At 40.3% G+C, this 21,788-nt stretch overlaps 1 protein-coding gene and 2 non-coding genes across 7 annotated transcripts in view; 1 reads left to right on the top strand and 2 right to left on the bottom strand.

Moving 5' to 3' along the window:
* Positions 1–21,788, top strand: part of LOC143213025 (uncharacterized) — a 126,786-nt gene that overhangs the window by 51,924 nt on the left and 53,074 nt on the right. For 4 of the 5 annotated variants that reach the window (XM_076432462.1, XM_076432465.1, XM_076432460.1 and 1 more), the window contains exons 2-3: positions 6,530–6,910; positions 13,703–13,848. In XM_076432462.1, the coding sequence (XP_076288577.1) occupies positions 13,704–13,848 (145 nt within the window). In that variant the 5' untranslated portion in view covers positions 6,530–6,910; position 13,703. The remainder of the gene's footprint in view (positions 1–6,529; positions 6,911–13,702; positions 13,849–21,788) is intronic. The other variant, XM_076432463.1, reaches the window with a different exon arrangement.
* On the bottom strand, positions 14,309–14,380 carry Trnae-uuc (transfer RNA glutamic acid (anticodon UUC)). The gene has a single exon. It is a non-coding gene; the product is annotated as a tRNA-Glu (tRNA).
* Trnae-cuc (transfer RNA glutamic acid (anticodon CUC)) lies at positions 17,415–17,486 on the bottom strand. The gene has a single exon. It is a non-coding gene; the product is annotated as a tRNA-Glu (tRNA).

Raw genomic sequence — 21,788 nt, 5'->3', positions numbered from 1 at the left:
ACAGTATCCCAGAAGTGGGGGGAGAACAGTAAATATGGGCCAAATAGTATCTTATTCGGTGTCATTTCAATCAGAAAAATGTCGCAAGTCCATATATTGGTAAAATTCCATTCGGAGCAATTAAAAATAAAAAAGTTTCATTATTGAAATTAGGATTATCCAACGCGATGTTTTTGTTTTTGTTTTTTATTTACACGCGTTGTCCTTCCCTACGTTCGGCGTGGTCGACGAGGTAACAAATAAACAGTAGAACTGTACGATCCAAGAAACAGAGGTTTTTCTTAGATCAAGGCTTCACAGTATCACAGTATCCCAGAAGTGGGGGGAGAACAGTAAATATGGGCCAAATAGTATCTTATTCGGTGTCATTTCAATCAGAAAAATGTCGCAAGTCCATATATTGGTAAAATTCCATTCGGAGCAATTAAAAATAAAACAGTTTCATTATTGAAATTAGGATTATCCAACGCGATGTTTTTGTTTTTGTTTTTTGTTTACATGCGTCGTCCTTCCCTACGTTCGACGAGGTCACAAATAAACAGTAGGACTGTACGATCCAAGAAACAGAGGTTTTTCTAAGATCGAGGCTTCACAGTATCACAGAGCCCCGCGTTCTCGCGGCGCAGGCTAATCAGATAGTCCAATTTCCGGTGCACGCGAGAAGTAAAATCAATATCGTGTGTGCACGACGCGACGCGTCTCGCGGTCGCTGCAACTTTTTCAGGAATTCGCGGGAGAGTGTGTTTCTTTTTCTGTGCGTGGTTGCTCGGTGCAGCGCGAGGCTCTCGGCGTCGGGTCGTTCAATTGGATCGAGAAAAGAGGGTACGGGAAGAGATACGAGTGCGCTAGGAGAGAACGACTCGTGTTGACAGAAACGGGCATCGACATACGGCGAGGATGTTGCTTTATACCAGTAATACGTCGTTTATCTTGCGGTCTATATCCGTCTCACCCCTTACGGTTGTTCGGAGTCTATATCCTGCCCGCGTTTTTTTTCCACCTCACCGTTTCTTCGCGGTTTTCTCCGATACCTAATGCCACTTGCATTCCGCGCAGGTATCTTTTCCTCGATTTTCCTCCCCGTCGACCTCGGGGCGCGACAATGCGAAATTAAACCGCAGATTTCATTCTTTGGCATTAAATCAAAATTTTATAAAAAAATATTTTAGCAAATGTGGGTTTAGGTTCTATTAGAAGCTGAAAGCTCTCTGCCAGCACCAGTGTCGCCAGACTGGGGAGAGAGAGAAATTGAGGGGAATATAGTACACAACTACAGCAAATCCTCGATAGTCGCAAAAACCTCGGGGAGGTTCGTTTGCAAAGTTCGTAGACGGAAACTATTCTTTTTAGCTTCACAAACCAAGGTTACATGGAAAGGGGCCTAACCAAAATTACAATAATTAATACAATCTCAAGATGAAGCTAATAATATACACTAACGGCATAACTGATTCAACACACTTTAAATCAGAATAACTTTTTCATGAATGGATCAAACGACTTCAATTTCTCTGTAAGGCTAGAAGAATTAGTTTAGTAAATGACGTGTAAAAAATATTTTTTTTTAAATAATGCATTTGGTTGGAATTGCGAAAAAAAATAGTAAAAATTGATTTTTACGACTTTCTTCGCTGGGCCAATAACGAAACTTTAAAAGATGTGTTTAGTCAACTTGTATAAATCATATATGCTCCGAAAATTTCATTGAAATTGGTTCATTGGTTTACGAGTTATGAACGATCAAAAGTGGTAAAAGGCCGAATCTTTAAAAATTGCAATTTTTACCACTTTTGATCGTTTATAACTCGTAAACCAATTAACCAATTTCAATGAAATTTTCAGAACGTATACGTATAATTCATACGAGTTTACAAAACACATCTTGACATCTGAGTCGAGATCAGATTATTATACATAGTAGAGGGGGTATTTTTTTGCATTCATCGTGTACGACCTGTTTGCGTCTATACAGGATTTACTATAATTATGTGACAGGCCGTGGCGGAAACGTGAGGAAATAGCGTCACGTGATCGAGCCGTGGCAATAGCGTGGGGAAATAGCGCTGTGGAAGGGGAAGGTGGAGTGGGGGGCATTTAATCTGGCGACACCGCTCTCATACCGACCGTTGCTGTCCCGAGATTGCACGAAATGAGCAAGCAGGTCCTGCAAGCAAAAACACGTGAGAGACATGCAACAGCTGGCGGACGAGTGTGACGTTTGCTTTATTCAGTTCTTATACGTGCTTACACGCATGGCAACATGCCATTCTCCATGTGGTTTTATTATCGCGCGGGAGCAGGAATAGTGCCGGCGCGCGATTCTCAGCAGAAATTCTATCGCACGTTTCAGGGAAATATCGCGTGATCATTCGATAACGTCGGATTAACATCGATCACTTTATTGTTATCGGGCAGTTCCGGCCGCCGCACTGATCCGGACGGCCGATCCAGTAGTTCAAATGTTATAATTAGAACAAGCATTTAAAAACATACATTTCGTGTTGTTTGCATTCTTGCTATTGTTTATTTGAAACCGAACATGATTTTCCAGATTGGAACTACGGTTAATTATCATTCAGCTGTCTACAAATTTCACAGTAGAATATTTTTTTAAAAATGTTTATTCTATCAAAAGTCAGGGTCACCTTGAGTTCTTAAAAATCAATATATATTTTTGGACTTTAAAAATTGGCCTTTAAAAAAGCATTTAAAAATGTATATTTCGTGTTGTTTACATTCTTGCTATTGTTTATTTAAAACCGAACATGATTTTCCAGATTGAAACTACAGTTAATCAACATTCAGCTGTCTACAAATTTCACAGTAGAACATTTTTTTAAAAATGTTAATCTACCAAAAGTCAGGATCACCTCGAGTTCTTTTGGAATTTTTGAAAACAACAAAGACATTTGAGGTGATAACGTTTATATATTTTTGTATATGTATATGTATGTATAGGGTGAATCACCTAACGTTGCCACCTCAAACAACTTTGTTGTTTTTAAAGATGCGTCAAATGTCTGAAGGACAAAGTTGAATGGTAAAACAGGGCTCATACGATACCAAAAATATTTTTGTTGTTATGTGATTTGTTTAGAGATATGAAGGTCACCTTCATTTTTTTTAATGGAATGTCCCATTCTTTATACCATAGATCGATAGAGTATCAAATCCTCTATAAGTAGGTCCTAAACCTAATAGTTAACGAGATATTATCGAAACAATTTTCTTTCTTCTTTGGATAATATCTCGTTAACTATTAGGTTTAGGACATATGGAGGTCAATACATTTTTACTCAGAATTTGATACTCTATCGATCTATGGTATAAAAAATAGGACATTCCATTTTTAAAAATCATGGTTACCCCTTCGTATCTCTAAAAAAAATTACATAAAAACAAAAATTTGTTTGGTATCGTATGAGCCCCATTTTACCATTCAACTTTGTCCTTCAGACACACACACATTTGACGTATCTGTAAAAACATCAAAGATATTTGAGGTGGCAACGTTAGGTGACTCACCCCGTATTTTTGGCCTCATAACATTGTAGCTAGGTCAAAACGACTCCAACGACCTTCATTATCAGACGCTCGAACTTTTACAAATAGTGTTAAAATCTTAATGAGCTGCTAGCCGCGCGCGGTTCACCGTGGGGCGGAACGGGGGTGGAAAATAATTTATAGAGACAGATTGGCGTTGAATTTTTCATGGCAACATCTCGCCTCCTCTGCGCCTTGAATTCGTTAAATATTGATTCAGCCGACAGCTCGTGCACCGTATCGAACGATTTGAAAATTTTGCGGGCTCTTCCGGTTCGAAGGAAACAACAGTGTTTGTCAAGAGGAGAATTTATCTTCCGAAAGCGGATTTCCGGACGGAGATTGTCGCGTGATTCGTTAAATATCCGCCGGCGTTCACGGTGCATGAACGATGGAAAATCGGTTCCTATTCAATATGTCCGCCGAATTGGGTCCGAGTTACGGGAAATTGCACGGGCACGCGCGCGCTTACGCGTAAACCGGATCAACCATTATGTGTCTGTTAATGGGGGAACGCGCCGACATTAATCGCATCCGAAGAACGCTCGGAATTTTACACGGGCGGATTCGCAATTTTCTACGGGGTCGACTTAATATTTCGAATAAATGTCGGAGAAGAAAAAAAAGGGAAAGACGGAAATGAATTTTATTCGATTCGAACCCCGACGTTAAGCCGATATCAATGCCTAAGCGAATCAGAAATACGAGATCGTTGAACGTCGGTGAAATAATGTCAAGTGGCTTAACAAGATGTCGATCGAAGTCGCACATTTTCCTTCAAATTGCACCGAGCGAACCGCGTTTCCTGACGGGCATTAACAAATCCACCGGGATTTCTCTCTTCCAGCTGGAATTATTTCAAGCTCCTACCTTTTGCACACTATGCGACAACTGCATAGTTCAATCTCTCGTATACAGTTAGCAGCAGAACTGAATACCTTGGCAAATTTAACATAAATTGTATTTTATTCAATGTTTCCATGCGGAGAATGCGAAGGAAGCAAAATATACAGTGAGGATCAAAACTGATCACACACATTTTCAATCAGAATAACTTTTTTATGAATGGACTTCAATTCCTCTGTAAGGCTAGGTGAATTTGTTTAGTAACTGACGTCTAAAAATATGTTGAAAGAATGCATTTAGGCGGAATTCTGAAAAAAATAGTACTAATTGATTTTTACAAATTTTAAAAGATGTGTTTGATCAACTTGTATAAATTATATACGCTCCGAAAATTTCGTTGAAATTGGTTCATTGGTTTACGAGTTGTAATCGATCAAAAGTGGTAAAAAGGCCAAATCTTTACAAATTGCAATTTTTACCACTTTTGTTCGATTATAACTCGTAAACCAATGAACCAATTTCAATGAAATTTTCGGAGCGTATATAATCTATATAAGTTGATCAGATACGTGTTTTAAATTTTCGTTATTGGCCCAGCTAAAACAGTTATAAAAATCAATTTTTACTATTGTTTTTCACAATTCCGACCAAATGCATTTTTTCAACATATTTTTTAGACGTCATTTACTAAACTAATTCATCTAACCTTACAGAGAAATGGAAGTCGTTTAGTCCATTCATAAAAAAGTTATTCTGATTTAAAGTGTGTGTGGTCAGACTTCCTCCTAACTGTATAGTGTGATGTAGGATGGTTGCCGAAAAAAATGTTGAAGTTTTAGTTTTGCTGCTAACTGTACATTGATTTACAGATGGACAATAAAATTCATGGAACTAGTTATTAGTTGCGAATTCGTTGAATTTCGTACGGGAGATTCCGTTGCGCTTTATTCGGTTAAAAAACAGTGTTCGCCGAGCTTCTATTATTTCGTTCGTGCCACTTGTAATATCGAGTGTTGTATCCCCGTTTCGGGCAGAAAGCGAACGATCCGTTCGCGGAGTTCCGTCGAAGCTGGCTGCTCCTAATCGCTGATCAATGTGGATGCTGTCTTCTGCACTTAAACGTCTCCCTTTCCGCTATATTACTGCCTTTGCAACTAATGGCTCGGATCCATTCTGTTTCAAGGGACTGGAATCCCTGACCTTTGGTATGTATTGTGTCTGTAAAATCAATCGAAGTATCCTCGATTTGCCGTGTTGCTTCCACCTACCCACGACAAACCCGATGAAACCTCGATCTTGAAAGTTCGACCATTTCATCCGCAACTATAGAGGGGGTGGGAGGGTATACGAGATATATCCATTTTATTTTTGATTCTACAAATTCTCTCCGAATAGATATACTGTGGGTGTACAAAGTATTCGCACATGAATAACGTTTTCAAAATTGTAACCAACAGTATGATTTTTTTTAGACGTTAGAAGGATTAGTTTAGTAGCTAATGTGTAGACAGCGGATTTTATGCATTTATGGCAAAAATGAGTAGGTAAAACAGTAAAATCATTAAAAGAATTTATATAGAGTTCGGAAAAAAACTAATCACGCACAATTTAAATCAGAATAACTTTTTTATGAATGGACTTCCTCTGTAAGGCTAGATGAACTAGTTTAGTAAATGACGTCGAAAAAAATATGTCGAGAACATGCATTTGGTCGGAATTGTAAAAAACAATCGTAAAAATAAATTTTTTTAATTCTTATTGGTCGCGCAATTGCGAAGGATAAAGTAAAGTAGTAAAATTTAGTAGGTGCCTCTGGTAGGTCTAAGTAAGTTAACACCAAACCTACCGAGCACTGAAAGCGATTAAAATGTTTTATCTAATAAAAATGACAAGGCTCTATTTATATGGATTTTGTGCAATTTTTATTGCAATACGTACTTGGTTAAATAAATTTATCGAATCGATTTCCATGTAAGCAACGTCATCGTTGCAATAATTGTAACAATTAAAAATCTAAGACTGGCTATTTGACCGGCAGTGGTGGGTTTAGTGTTAAACAAACACAGGCCGACAGGGAATCGATCGCTACGTTCGAGTCGGATCGCCGGAATCTTTTCGAAAATCTCGAATATAATCGCAGCCTGGAGTGTCGACCTGCGTTACGCTGTGTGAAATGCAATCGCGGGAGTGTATAGTGATCTGAGCATCTGAAAAATCCTGCCCGGGGTATCAAGGTTACGAAGTTGTCTGCGTGGGTGACAAAGCGCGCGGTTGCGTGCATCGTTGTGCACGCGTGTGTGTGTCTGTTATGGTGGAGACAGTTGCACACGCACGATGCAGTTAATGACCTTGAACTCCCTGCTGATGTTCGACCTCGTGTTCCTGTTCTTCTTGTTCCTCGTCGGGGTCTCCTGCCTCGTGTACTACCTGCCTGGTACCCGCGCGAATGATTTCGCTCCGCATGAAATCATTACGTCGAGAACGCCGCCGCGTTTCGACGCGCCGATCGACAATGTTTAAGGTAAGAACTCTCTTATTCACCCGTTTAGATTCCCTTCCGAGACCAGGGGTGGACACTATTTAGCCAAACAAATATTCCAAATACTATTTTAGTTTTCGCCTACATTCGCTTAGGTACACGGATCTCGCAAGCATTAACTTCTGTTCAGGAACAGCGACGCAAAGACTCGGTAAAGCTTCCCCAACGTTATCATAATATTGGCCGATCGCAGCAAGAGGAAAGTTATTTATTCTATACACTCGCCCGGAGAAGTTATCGACATTTTCCTTTAAAGCCTACAGACATAAGCCGCGCGAGCGGTATTACGCGTCGTCAAAGTTTCGCGAAGGTATCGGAGCGCGAGTCGATGTCTAAATGGAAATGGAAATTCTCCCCCTCTTGAAAGGAACACTATCTTTTTTTTTTATTCGATATTAGTTCTCCGAAAAAGTGTCTTTGACGGGAACGACGTTACGTCCGATTTGAGTTGACAACCGTCCCGGAATTGAATTGTTGCTATGTAATGGTTATTGAATGAAATATAATACAGGGTGAGTCACCTAACGTTGCCACCTCAAATATCTTTGTTGTTTTTAAAGATACGTCAAATGACATACATATATTGACATCTTTAATTTTGAAAATTTTCCAACAATTATGAATTTCATCTTCTCGATTTTCCTATAAATGCATAAAGATCCGCAGTCTATTTATTATACACATGTTTATATATACTAGATATATATTTATTATAAAAATATATGTATATTTATTTTGGACAACACGTGCAAGAATTGTCTCGGAAAAAGTTAGCAAGCCTACATCCGATTCGCGGCGTTTTTCCGTATACATACTATAGTTTTTTGTGTTCGTCCGATCGGTCTCGTTGGATGAAATGACGAGCAGGTTGGTGACAACTTGGCGTACACGTGGATCGTCCGGTAATTTTTCATATTGGATCGAACGGGCGACCGCGCGCGTCACTGCACACCCAACCTGAAATTTAAATTCCTGCTGACTGACGCAGACGGACGCGCGACTCGTCCGATTTAATGTGTGAGCGGGTTTCCACCGGTTTCCAGAATGCCGAGCTTCCGACGATACTAATATCGTTGCTTTTGCTCTGTCGCCGAGCAAGGCTGGTTTTCAAACGAATAGTGGGACGCGTGTGAGGACAGCTCCTGTGACACCTAGACCGTGAAAATCCTCATATCGCCAAGGTTGTAACACTTTTAATATTCCACGATTTCGCGAGCCGCTTCCGACAATCGAACCGGAATTGCCAGCTCAAACCTTGTCTCCCTACTCCCCTTTCCCCTTCCACGGCGCTGTTCCCCACGCGTCAGCCAGGAACTGGTCACGTGACGCTATTCGCCCACGTTTCTGTAGTCACGTGACGCTATTCCCCACGCTTCCGCAGTCACGTGACGCTATTCCCCACGCTTCCGTGGTCACGTGACGCTATTCCCCACGTTTCCGCGGTCACGTGACGCTACTCCCTCTCTGTCATGCATGTGTCACGGTGTCACGTGACTGATCCTGTACTGACCGAGAGGGGTAACTGTTTCCCCTCAAACCGCGTCAATTCCCCTGATCTGGAAATTCCTATTTTAATTCGAAGAACCTATCCGAGCGAAAAGGTTCTAAAAAGTAAACATACCTACAATTGAAACTAACGCTCCCCGCATACGCGTCGATATCGGCTAATTTAAAATGTCCAGCGAACATCAATTAGGCCGACGAGATAATCTATAATCAATCTCTGGAACGACGGGACAGGAATATATATATTGCAGAATGCATCGGATACGCGTGAATTCATTTGCATCAATTTCGAGGAGGCTTTCGATTCGCTCCGCCGCGCGCCGGACTGACACACCGACAAGAAGATTTCATCTGTTTAACCGGCTTATCGGCTCTATTGTACAAGTTAACGAGTAATTAAGGAAATCATTCGTTAATTCAGTTCGGTATAAAGCGTGATCGGGTGTTGGCGTAAATTGTTACGTGCTTTACCGACCAATTGAGTTATTATCGGCCATTTATCGGTTATTTCGTTCGTTAAATATTGAAATTTTATGATAGAAGGTAGATTAAACGCATTTTTATATCGGGTGATTTCAGTGATAACGTGGGAAATATCCAATATAAATTGTATTTTTCCGTCCCTTTTTACGTTTATAGCTTCGACTGGCCTCGAATGAATAACGTTGAATGACCTTGAATGAATAACTTGAATGACCTTGAATGACTATATCGTTGAAATTGTCTTGAGAAGGGTTAAAGTTGTAGGAGTTTAAAAAAAAACGCTCTCTATGTTGACCTTCAGCTCACTTAAGCGTCTCCACCAGAAAAAAGGCTGCGATAATTTTCAAACGACGACCCGTATCAACCTCTTAAATCCCGCTAACTACGTCCTACCATTCGCTCCCTTGCAGAATTGAAATTTAGAATCCCCAAAGTTGGTGCAGCGCGACACTTAAAGTTTGATAGGAAGTTTTAAGAATCGAGCTATAGTAGCGGCACACTAAAAACTGTTTTTCCTCCGGGGAAAGTTCCTCGAGCATTTAATCCCAACGTCTTGATCTAATTTTGAACTGTCTTACTTCCTCGAGTTACCCGGTACCCGCCCAAGAGGAACGTGCTTGATTAAATCTTTCCGAGGATTGTATTTCTCCGACGAATCTATTTACACGATCGAATCGGATATCGCTCGGAAATTTTATTATAAATTAGTCGATGATTTGAGAGCTTTCGTGCAGCTTCGAGAGAATAATTCAACATACAGCTTGCCCATTAACTGGGTCGACGATTATTCGCGGAAAAAACAATTTCCACCATTTTTTACGCACCTCGCCGTAGCTCGTGGAGGATTTTGATATGCAATTGCATTCAGAAAATAGGGCGAGGACGACATAATCCGCTTTTTCCCAACTACTCCCCTTCGTTCGGAATGGAGGGCTGAAACGGATATGAAATAGTTCAGGATCTACGCGACTATACTCCTCGCTGAACACATTACCGACCGGTGATTATTATATAATTTTAAGAAATCTATAGAACATGGCTAAACACTTTTTAATGGAACCTTCAATGGAAACAGCAATTTTCATTAAGAACTAACAAGTCACCCACAATATCGTCATCTAATAATTTCATGTCAGATTGCAATGTAAAAGAAAATTTCTATGCTTTCTTTTGGTACAACACAATGATTGAAAATCCTATTAATAGGGTTCCGGTAGGTAAAGTGTTAATTTAATATTTTACCGATCTCCAGATTAAGAGTTGTGTCCCGACTCTACCTTCCCCCTCTACGACGCTATCCCCCACGCTTCCGCCGCAGCCCGGTCACGTGACTCATCCAGCAACTTTGGTTGGACGCGCCAAAGACTCGTGAATGTCAACTCTGATCATTTTAACGCTACCGTATATTTTTTTACGCACCAATAGCTTTTTATTCTCTATGAAAAAGTACTAATGCATGTTGAAAAATGATTATTTTAATTTAAATATTGCAAAGGAAACCTTGGATAAAGAATACAATATGGACAGAAGCTTCTTAACAGTACATATACAGTAAATGTATTTGTATAAATTTTTATAAATAAATTATATATTGCATGCGTCCCACGTTTTTCGTTTTAAATCTTACAAGTATTTTCATAGCTATTAAAAATTCGCAATCACAAATTTTCAGGACTATCTGTACGGGGTTAGGAATCTGTATGGGGCTAGGAAAAATTATTTTACATGTGAGCAACTCCCCCCGAGGCTGTCGCGTCTATGGAGGATTTACTGTATTTAAATTAAAATGGTGACCACCCTGTATACGGGGCGCCGACACGCAGATGGATTTCACCCCGTTCATTATACCGTGCCTGATGCCCCATAATTTTTTAATAACCATCAGCAACGCAATATCGGATGCGTATTGGAAAAATTACAGCGGCGGAAAGTCCGATTATTATTCGATTACGATCGTGTCCGTAGGAATTCTATGGGAAGTCACGTACCGTCGTTTGATTCACTCCCCGATGAAATTTCGCGGAATTAGGCGAACCACTCTGCCGTCACCATTAACGGATTGTCCACTAATTGAACGGTCTTCGCACACAGTCGTGATATATGAACAATTCTAGAAGTACAAAATTTAGTTCCGGCGACACTGCATATTTGTCGCGAGGAAGACTAATACTTTGGAAAAGTTTCTTCGACCTTTCGGGTCGAGGGAAATTACTTCGGATGTAAGCGCTTTGACGAGCGTTCTGCAAATAGTGGGACCAGAAGTTTCCCAGACCGAGGTAGCCGATAGCTTTCTGGCGTTTGCATTTAAAACGTACACATAAAGAATGATCGGTATCGGTTGAAAAGTTCGGAATTAAAGTTCACTCGAAAAGCGAAATTTTCTGGTAGACTGCTGCGGACGTTCCGCTTAGTTCCCAGCGATCCGTATTATTGAGGTCCTCCTGGCTCCAACGTCAGATCGACGATTACGAATAATTACAATTAAAATGCGGTTTCCTTTACGATCAAGTACAATCTACAATTTTTGACAATCAACGATCGTTTACAGCGAACAGTTTTTATTGTCACCAATATTTTACAATTGACAATCGATTACAATCAATAATTGTATACAATCAACAATTGCTTATAATAAACAATTTTTTACAATCAAGAATATTTTACAATCAAACACAATTAAGTACAAGCTACGATTTTTGACAATCAACAATCGTTTAGAGCCAACAATTTTTATAATGATCAATCTCTTACAATTGGCAATCGATTACAATCAATAATTGTATATAATCAACAATTACTTACAATAAACAATTGCTTACAATCAACAATTTTTTACGATCAAGTACAATCCACAATTTTTGACAATCAACAATCGTTTACAGCCAACAATTTTTGTAATCATCAATCTTTTACAATTGACAATCGATTACAATCAATAATTGTATACAATAAACAATTGCTTAGAATCAACAATTTTTTACGACCAAGAATATTTTACAATCAAGTACAATCAACAATTGCTTACAATCAATAATTGCTTACAATCAACAGTTGTTACCAATCAAGAATTGTTTACATTCAACAATTATTTAAAATCAACAATTGTTTACAAGCAATAATCGTTTACAATATTTTACAATTGCACAGACAACTATATCACAGTGATTCGTAGATCCTTTATTTATATCCGCTACAGAAGATTTTCCCCGAGTGCTTTCGGCACGTTCGAAAATTAATTCTCGGGATTTCTGGTTAGAAATTCGATCGAACCGCGATCGAATTAATTAAGAAGTCGTGTTTAACGGCTGCACGCTTCTCGGGACGAAGTGGAGCGGAAGCGACGCGTCGAACAAAAGAGATCGAAATAATCGAAGCTGTGTGCCCAACAAGCCCGATACATCCAATATGCACGCCCCGGCCTGTTTACATTTGCTTGTTCTCGACTGGCTGTGCGACACGTTGCCTCAATCTTGTTTCACCGGAGCCAGCTCTGTTCGCAGCTTGTTCCGAGGCAGACTCTCGCTCCGACGTATTGTCTGCGGATGAAAAATCGATAACAAACGTAAATGCCTAAACGGGATTCGCCCGCGGAACCGGTCTCATTACGCGTATATAATTTTCCATTCGAAAAACCTGCGGAGAAATATTAAACGCGCGAACTGCATTGCGAACGTTACATCGCGTATCGATCTTGTTCATTCGTAAGAAAAGTGACATGAGTCAAAAAAATTCAGTACATTTCAAAATTACCTAAAATTTTTTTATTCTGTATCACCAACTTAGAAATGTGACATAATTTGTTGTTATGTAGATACTGGGTTAATTGTTAATTAAGTAGACTGCGGATCTTAATGCAAAATAAAAATGCTAAATAAAAATTAATTTCATCCCCTAACAGTTTTTTGACACCTGAAAACAGCATAACACTGTTTTTAGATTCTTCTAGTCTTTTACTATATTTCACGTAGCCACTTTCTTCATAAATGCATAATAATCCGCAGTCTAGTTACAAGAGGTACACCATAATTTATAAATTTAATATTACACTTTTCTTTAGAAAAATATGTTTTGAGTTGTTATCAATGAGAGATGTGTACAATTTATTTTACTTTATTTAGGTATCAAAAGTTCAATAAGATAGTCAGAGATTTCGAAAAGACAGTACTTCGAGGATTTAAAAAAAAGTCAAGATTTAACAAATAAGTTTTGTTAACATTAACATTTGCAATTGCTGTGTGTCGTATATGCAGGGTGTAGCTAGATAAAAAAGTAGAGAATAATAAAAAATAATAGAAAAAGAGTCTGAAAAGAAATTTGTTCTTCATTTTTTTTTAATGACACTACATCTCTTTTTTAATACATAATATTGTTGTTCGTGTCGAGACGAGTTGAACGGCCTAGTATAGTATGACATTGACAGTAAGGTCTCAACGATAAGGCAGGCTTGAGTTGTTGATATTGGTCTCAATTAGTGGATTATTTTATAATTATTTTTCAATTATGGAACTTGCGAGCGGTTACGAAGATTTTGTAACGCCGAGAGAGAGAGCGGAGTAATTAGCGAGACTTCCGTGGGAAGGACAAAGCATTAATTAATGCGGCGTCGTAGACACGGGAGAAAAACGAGAGCAAACTAAAGAGACCAATTGTAAACTCCTTTAACCGGTATTAGGCTCTTTGTCTTTATTTTTAGTGACTCTGAGAACCGTACTTTAATCCATAATTGAATGAACAATTAGTACGAAAGGTAGAATGTTCTAATCGTAGTACGGAATTTCTTTGCAGGATGCAAACCGACCTAAGCGCAGGATCTGGTCTTGCTGTCGTAGCAGGGGACGTCCTTGCTCTTCGGGGAACAGGTCTAGCCGCTGCCGAAACATGGGCTCTCCTGTGCCAGGCTGCCCAGGCCCTCCAGGACCTCTTCCTCTCAAGTAAGAATTTTAATTTTCAGAAAAACATTCGAACAAAATAAATAAATAAAGTAACAATAAATTAAATAATTAAATTAAAAATAAATTAAACATTAAAGCAAAATAAAAACTTTCCACCTGAATCGCAAACAACCGGAGCGAAATAGACATTCATTTTCATTCTTAACATGTTTAATAGGTTGAAAATGATGTAACAATATTTTTAAATTCTTCTAATCTTTTTACTGTTTCAAATTGCACCTACTCGGTTTTGTCATAAATGCATAAAATCCGCTGTCCGCTCATAAGAGTCCCCTAAAACTCCTGTGTGCAAACGTGAACTGCGTTGTCGATCACACGTGCATTAAAAATTGTCGTTAATAACATCGGAAAAAAACTACAATATGATTTTTCAATAACGCAAGGTAATCCAAAAGCTGATCACACTGTGAAAAACGAAGAAAAAGTGGTAAAAAATAATTTCCGGTACCGGGAATCGAACCCGAGCCTCCTGGGTGAAAGCCAGGTATCCTAGCCACTAGACCATACCGGATCTTGAAAGATGTTCTTTCGTGTACGGTATACGAATTGGGTTTGTCATATTGTTGGTATTAAAAGTATTTCAATTTGTTTAAAAGTTCTCTGTGCATTGAATTACCATTAATATAATTGTAATAAATTATAGATATAATAATAACGCAAGTTAGACAATATACACCACAAGTTAAACAATATACACCACTAGTTTCTGAAACGATATTCCGATTCTTGTCTTCAGCAATCCTTTGCATTGATCCCTGTGCTCGTAGGATCATTGTTCTTCCCAGGGAAGGCGTCGTTGCCTCAAGAACCTACTGGTACTGCGTTTTTCAAACTGTGGCACCATTAATGTGGTACATTAGGTTATTTTTGGTGGTACAATTTTTGCAGAAAACAGTTCGTTTATGAACACTCTATTTGGAATGTATTGATTTTTAATCGAGACATGTTTTTATGGTGGTACATATATTTTCTTATTGATACGTGGTACAAAATTCAAAAGGTTTGAGAACCCCTGTACTGATCGTCCGTATTAGTGTGACTGGGACAGACCGATGTGGTGACGCAGAGCTCCTATATCAACCGTTCCCGCCAGAACCTAAGAGTAGGGTCCGCATCGTGGCGTCAAGAGTGGAATCTCGCAGTTCCCCCTGCGCCCCACTGTCGAAATCACTTCCACCTTCTGATGGACCATCAGCACTAGTCAGTTCTTGCATCGTCTTGTAAATTGTAAATACAACATCTGCGAGCCATCCGCAAGAAGACGACCGCTGTGATGCAAGGACACTGCGTGTAGACAACAGTGTCATCGTTTCCTGTCGCTCGACCGTCCTCACCCTAGGGGTTCTTGGGAACCCAGACCAGGCCTCAGTAAGGCTGCGTTTATAGTTCCTGACTCGCGTGCTTTTCGTCTCGCGTGCTTTTGGTCTCGCGAGACAGCGGGTCAGAAATTTCGAGCGGGGTCGACGAGCCCACTGTGCCCCCCGCTGTGCGTGGCACAAAAAAAGGTCTCCGAAGATATCCTACCGCCTTAAAGGAAAGCTATCGGTAGTTTACCTAAACGAACCGTGAAGCCGTAGAGACCTTTTTTCGTGCCTCGCACAGTGGGCCCGTCGACCCCGCTCGAAATTTCTGACCCGCTGTCTCGCGAGACCAAAAGCACGCGAGACGAAAAGCACGCGAGTCAGGAACTATAAACGCAGCCTAATGGAGAAAGTCTGACCCTTTGTCTAGGACCGTCTAGTCTACGTCTCCATCGATCCCCGCACTACCTAATACTTTGGGACTCATCGTACTACACCATTACGAATTTTATCAGTCTTTTCACTGTTGCTCTTCACGGTTAAAAAATATTTTCTTTTTTTGCTAAGGATGATGGAAAAAATACATTTTTTTTTTGGCGCACACCCCTGTTGGGGGGAGTGTGGAGCTCAGGGGATCTCGGATGGTCGGATCACTACCCACTAAAAAAACCATCACCCAGGACTTGTGCCCCTTTCCTCCCACAACTGCAGGCTTGTATGTGGAGCGGCCGGGGCCCCGCTCTTCTATTCTAGGGTGCTGAAACTGTACACAGATTTTTTAAAATTAACTAAGAGCAACCTTAATACCCACTTTTAGCATGGAACAGAACCCATGCCCACATTTAGCATGCTAAAAATGGGTCCAGGTTCTGTTCTCTTGTCTATACTGATAAAAGTGGAGGCAGAAGAACTTCAGAGCACTTTCATGTCCTCTTTGATCACACCTCCTGTCAGCATGGAACAGAACCTATTCCAACTTTTAGCATTAAAGATGGGTATTGGTTCTGTTCCATGCTAGAGGTGGGTATGACGTATCCCCTCCTGACAAAAGTGGTGGTGAGCACTCATACCCTCTCAGGTAGCATCTGCGAGGTACAATGTGCGTTCCAACGGTGAACCGGTATTTAGCATGCATCTCTGCCGACAACCAGCTATTTCCGGCGTTGTCGCGCGTGCCGTATTTAAACCGACGCTGCGATTAGAATAGATAAATATCTGTCACGCGCGAGATGATAGCCCGCCGAGTTGGAACAGTAATCTGGGAGAGGCGACACTAAACGGCGCGAAATGGGATCGAGATTGGTATATTATAAAGACTGCGACCCGGGTCGGATCGATAACACTAAATCTCAGGACAAAGGCTATTCAGAGCGGTGTTAAATCGCACGATCACAGCCGATTACGGCTCGGCCTGTCGAATCCGGAAGTTAAGCGCTGCTGGCTGGTCGCCGTTAAATATTCAATAATCACAGGGCGTGGAGAAACGTGACCGTCCGGGTACCGTTGAATCCAACCTCGTTGCCTCGCGATTCATTCTCCCGCAGCCGCCGACTACTTTCTAATACTCTCTTTCCTCCGGGTCAAAGTTTGCGTCGCTTGCATTCTGGATCCAACTCTTTCGCCATGCTACGGAAAATTAGGGACACTGTGATTCCAACGCGGTTTTCAGCACGTCATCAAGAGCACATTAGGGCGGCTTTTATTTACTCTTATCACGAATTTTTGTCGAAATCTCTTTTTTCAACCCCCCAGAGTTGTCCCAAATAATTACAAAAAAAATCTGGCAAGTCTCGAAAAATATGTCCCATTACTTTTTTTTGTAAAAGAGACGGTTTTATTATTATTAGACTGCGGATCATTATGCAATTATGGCTTTTGGAAATGTTCAAAAAATGGTAGGATATAAAATACGACAGAGTTTAGTACGATTTTCATTTAGTTCAGATCTAAAAAGGCTACTACCACGGAAAATAAGATTTTATTTTGTTCGAGTTTTTTAAAATTCGTCTACAAAAATTACAAATTGCATAAACACCCGCAGTCTAATCATCATATAATAAATGGTTAATTATCTTAATATTTAATCATCATGGGGCACGCGCGCGCGCTTTCCCGTTATCTTTGGGCACTGGAGGGTGCCGCAAAAGAATATCAAAAGTCGAAAATAAGAGCCAACCTAGTCCAATATTGTCCATAAACATTGTGCATTAAATGGACAAAAAAGATTGAGAAGTAAAAATTATATTCCGGTACCGGGAATCGAACCCGAGCCTCCTGGGTGAGAGCCAGGTATCCTAGCCACTAGACCATACCGGATATATTCTGTTGTTCTAAAGATTTGGAAGAAACCGATTGTTTAATTTCCAGTGCAACTAATAATAAGTGTGTTGCAACAAAATCTGACTCGTCCGTGCAAGAAATATCGAGTAAGGGAACGTCGAGAGTGGGCAGCGTGCGGCTCGACAGCGCGACGCGTACCAGGACTAGAGTTTACCTGAGCGAACACTCTTCCAGAGAGTCGGAACGCCTTTCAATGATGATCCTTTATTTTTCTCAGTCATTGGACCACAAGAAATATTGCACACAATAATGCATGTCTTATTCACGACATCTGCCGCTCGTAATCATCGTCCTTGTGTTTGAATAACTCGGTATTTACGAGCAACACGTCCTTAAGAAATACACTAACGAGCATAACTGATTCAACACACTTTAAATCAGAATAACTTTTATATGAATGGGCCAAAGGACTTCAATTTCTCTGTAAGGCTAGAAGAATTAGTTTAGTAAATGACGTCTAATAAATAAGCTGAAAAAATGCATTTGGTCGGAATTGTGAAAAGCAATAGCAAAAATTGATTTTTACGACTTTCTTAGCTGGGCCAATAAGGAAACTTTAAAATGTGTGTATGGTCAACTTGTATAAATTATATACGCTCCGAAAATTTCATTGAAATTGGTTCATTGGTTTACGAGTTATGAACGATCAAAAGTGGTAAAAGGCCAAAAATATTGAAAAATCGCAATTTTTACCAATTTTGATCGTTCGTAACTCGTAAACCAATTAACCAATTTCAATGAAATTATCAGAACGTATACATATAATTCATACGAGTTTACAGAACACATCTTTTGAATTTTCGTTATTGGTCCAGCTAAAAGAATGACGATCGATGACGATCTGTAAAAAAAAAACAGTTGTCGTAAAATTGAAATTGAAATTCCAGGTCAAGGTCAAATTTTTGTGTTTACTGCATTGTATTCCAGAGATCTATTCTAGACTCTCAAGTCAACCGTTGCCTTAACACCAAACCTATCACCGCTCAAAATGACCGGTTCCAGATTTTTTATTTTACAATTGTTGATATAACAAAATTAATTTCATAAGAAATAATTGTATAGACATCTTTAGTGGATCACATACTACAATACAAAGCTGCATAAAGTCTAAATAAAATCAATCTTCATTTTTATAAGGGACCAAGTTACTTTTAAGACTCGGTAGGTTTAGTGTTACAACACGACTTCATATGTTCATAAACCATTTTATCGAATAAAATACCCACAAAATGAATTAGACAATCTTCAAGTAGATTCCGAAATTGTGCACGTGACGTAAGTGTGACGGCGGTAGCGTATTAATTAGCATGGATTTCCGTGGCGAATATATGTAGAAGTCGATGACGAAAGTAACCGGTCGCATGTGTTTCCGTAGTGGAAGTAGTATGTGGTGCGAGAGATTACACGCGTTGCTCGCATACATTTCGTCTGTGGGCTCTCTCGGCTGTGCACGGTTCTTGACTCGCGTGCGTGAGCGCTCGCGCGCGCGGGTTAATAGGCGTGTTTACAATGTCGGCAATTCAGCCTCCCACTCCGGGGTCCCCTTGAAATTGCAAGGAGGCATCCTGCATGCGAATGCGATGCCACCGTTCGCATAGCATGACTCACGGCCGAGTATAACGAGAACTACCTGCTGCATACAGAACCCTCGAGCCTCGAGCCTCGACCCAACCGAAAGCCGAGGATGCCAAAGATTTTGTCCTTGCATCCGACCGCGACTCCTCCGACCAACATCATCGTTCGAGGATCGGACCAGTTTCGGGGGCGTCTTCATGTTTATCTCGGATTCCTGCCGGATATCTTCCCAAATATTCCGATTGCAATTCTTGGCCGGATATACTGCAATCGTTTGCGGACAAAGAGTGGGCGTGACCGTCTCAGCAATTTCTTCACGTCCGCCAACGAAGTGATAACGGGACCCTGAATTCGATAAAACGGAGACAGCTTTTTTTATGTTTAAGGGTGGTGGGAAAATGCTATTACGCACACTCCTTTAGATGAAAGTTGGGGGTAGTGTGGAGCTCAGCCTAACAAGGGAAGGACCCCTAATTATGTGTGCAAAATATTAGGAGTAGTTACTCAATAGTTTTAAAGATATAAACAATTAAAGTTTCATACCTTGTTTGACACGAATAGTATGAAACTTTGATCGTTTATATGTATCTTTAAAACTATTGAGTAACTACACCTAATATTTTGCATACACAATAAGGGATCCATATACCATCATCTCACAAAAAATTATCAAAATCGAAGTCGGACACTTGGGGTCCTTCGCTTGTAAGATGTAAGTTGGGGGAACGGGACTTAATCCCTAGCCATACCCAGTAAAATCCCACCGCCCAAGGGTTTCACACACTATTCCTTCGTTCTTCTAACCGGGGTTCTACTATCCGCATTACACCTGTACCACTCTTTATTTCCTCCGGTAAAACCACGCCTGTTCTTATCAATTAATAATCCGGAGACACCTATGTACCACAGATTTTTCACAGATTTTTTATCAAAACGTTGACCGCTGTGGTGTTCACCGGTGACCATTGAGTTAGAAAACGATTCTTGTCACTAGCTCACTAACTTCTAATTTTAGTAAGTTGGAAACAATAAATTGATGTATCTGAATTAAATTATTCTAGATTTATAAAGATTTAATTTTAATTAAAGAAAAAATCATCGCTCTATCTCTTTGTTCTTTGATTTTGACACAAAATTCATCACTTTGCTCCACTGTGCGCTCGTGTGCCGAAGGGGAAAGTAGAGTGGGGATAAATTTCAATCCGCTGCCTGGGCCTTTTTTTTTATACCCACTAAAAAACAATCTACTCCTCTCGCTGTGCCCGAGATATTAGAAGTGGGGCCCCGTTGTCCACATTTCTCCCAACTTCTGGGCTCAGGCTCTCTCTCCACTCCTGTTCTTGGCACTTAAACCGCTGCCCGGGCCTGGCTTCCACAAATGAAATAAGCAAGAGCGAGAACCACTCAAAATTCACGCGGCAGTCAACGCGTTAAATACAAGCTAAATTTAGAGACGCGAAAGTTTTTTCGAGTGGTGGTGTGGCAATGTTTACCAGCGCCTTTCGCAGTCGTCATTCGAATTCAAAGGTTTAAACCACACGTTTTTCGAGGACGCGGGACTGTAATTGTCCGCCGCAGCTCCGTCGACAGGATGCTCCGTCAAATAAAAGTCCCTTCACAGGTCGTCCTACGGGAGAATTCCTTGAATTAGATGCTTTCAGGAATTCCGCGCGAACTTCCAGCTAGCCGGCACGAACCTGTAACAGAGAGTGATATGCAAGTACGACTTTAATAAAGTCCCTCGCACAATACGGTCGGCGAAGCGTTACCATTTGACGCACCGTAAATATGGTCCCTTATGAAAACCACGCACCGACACACGTTTTTCTAGAAATGTCTTTCTTCGGCGACGTCATTCTACGCGGAGAGAATAGGCGGCCAGCCTGCCGCGACTGTATAATGAACAAAGTGCAATGTTGCTTCGCGCATCGCCGACTTTTTTACACGTCTACCTCTGCGCGGTTACTGTTCGACACCGACATTTATTTATAAGGAGAGCCGCAAGAGAATTATTGTAACTAAAAGTTGATGAAAGAGGAGATGCATATTTATTTAACAATGAAATTGCACGATTTTTATTTTGTACAAAGTCTAATAATAATATTAACATTGAAAAGAAACAGATGACATCAAGAACTCTCCTAACCCCTTGCCCTAATTAATATGTATATTATTAAATAATGGACTCTGGATTTTATCCAGTTATCGCGAAAACGAGCGAGTGCAATTTAAAATAGTGAAAATATTAGAAGACTTAAAGAGTATGAATATATTACTTTCACCACATTATAATTATTATTGAAGAATATAAATTTATATTTAGCTCCCGCGTCTTGCAATCGATGTACAAACTTCTTATTACCACGCTTAATTAGCTTGCCGAGTTGTTGCTCTTGTTGAATGCGTCAAACCTTGTAATCGAATTTTAAACCACTTCCCGATAAGCTAGAGACTTGAAACTTTAAACATAGCTCAGAACTGGATTGCAATGCAATATTAAAAAACAAATTTTTAAAAACCTATGCGTTCAAGAGAAAAAAGAATGTTAATATTAACCGTCACACCTCGTCGCGCGACGCTAGGGAATACATCATCGCGTTCAGCGATCCCCACTCCGCGCGCCAGCGCTCCCTACTCTAGTACGTATTCCCACTCTGACTCATCCCCACTCCACTGACCCATTTCGCACCGAAGGAGCTCAGT

The sequence above is a fragment of the Lasioglossum baleicum genome, chromosome 10, assembly GCF_051020765.1.
Source record: "Lasioglossum baleicum chromosome 10, iyLasBale1, whole genome shotgun sequence".
Lineage (NCBI taxonomy): Eukaryota > Metazoa > Arthropoda > Insecta > Hymenoptera > Halictidae > Lasioglossum > Lasioglossum baleicum.
The sequence above is the reverse complement of the archived record's forward strand: the minus strand, read 5'-3'. Positions and strand labels throughout refer to the sequence as shown.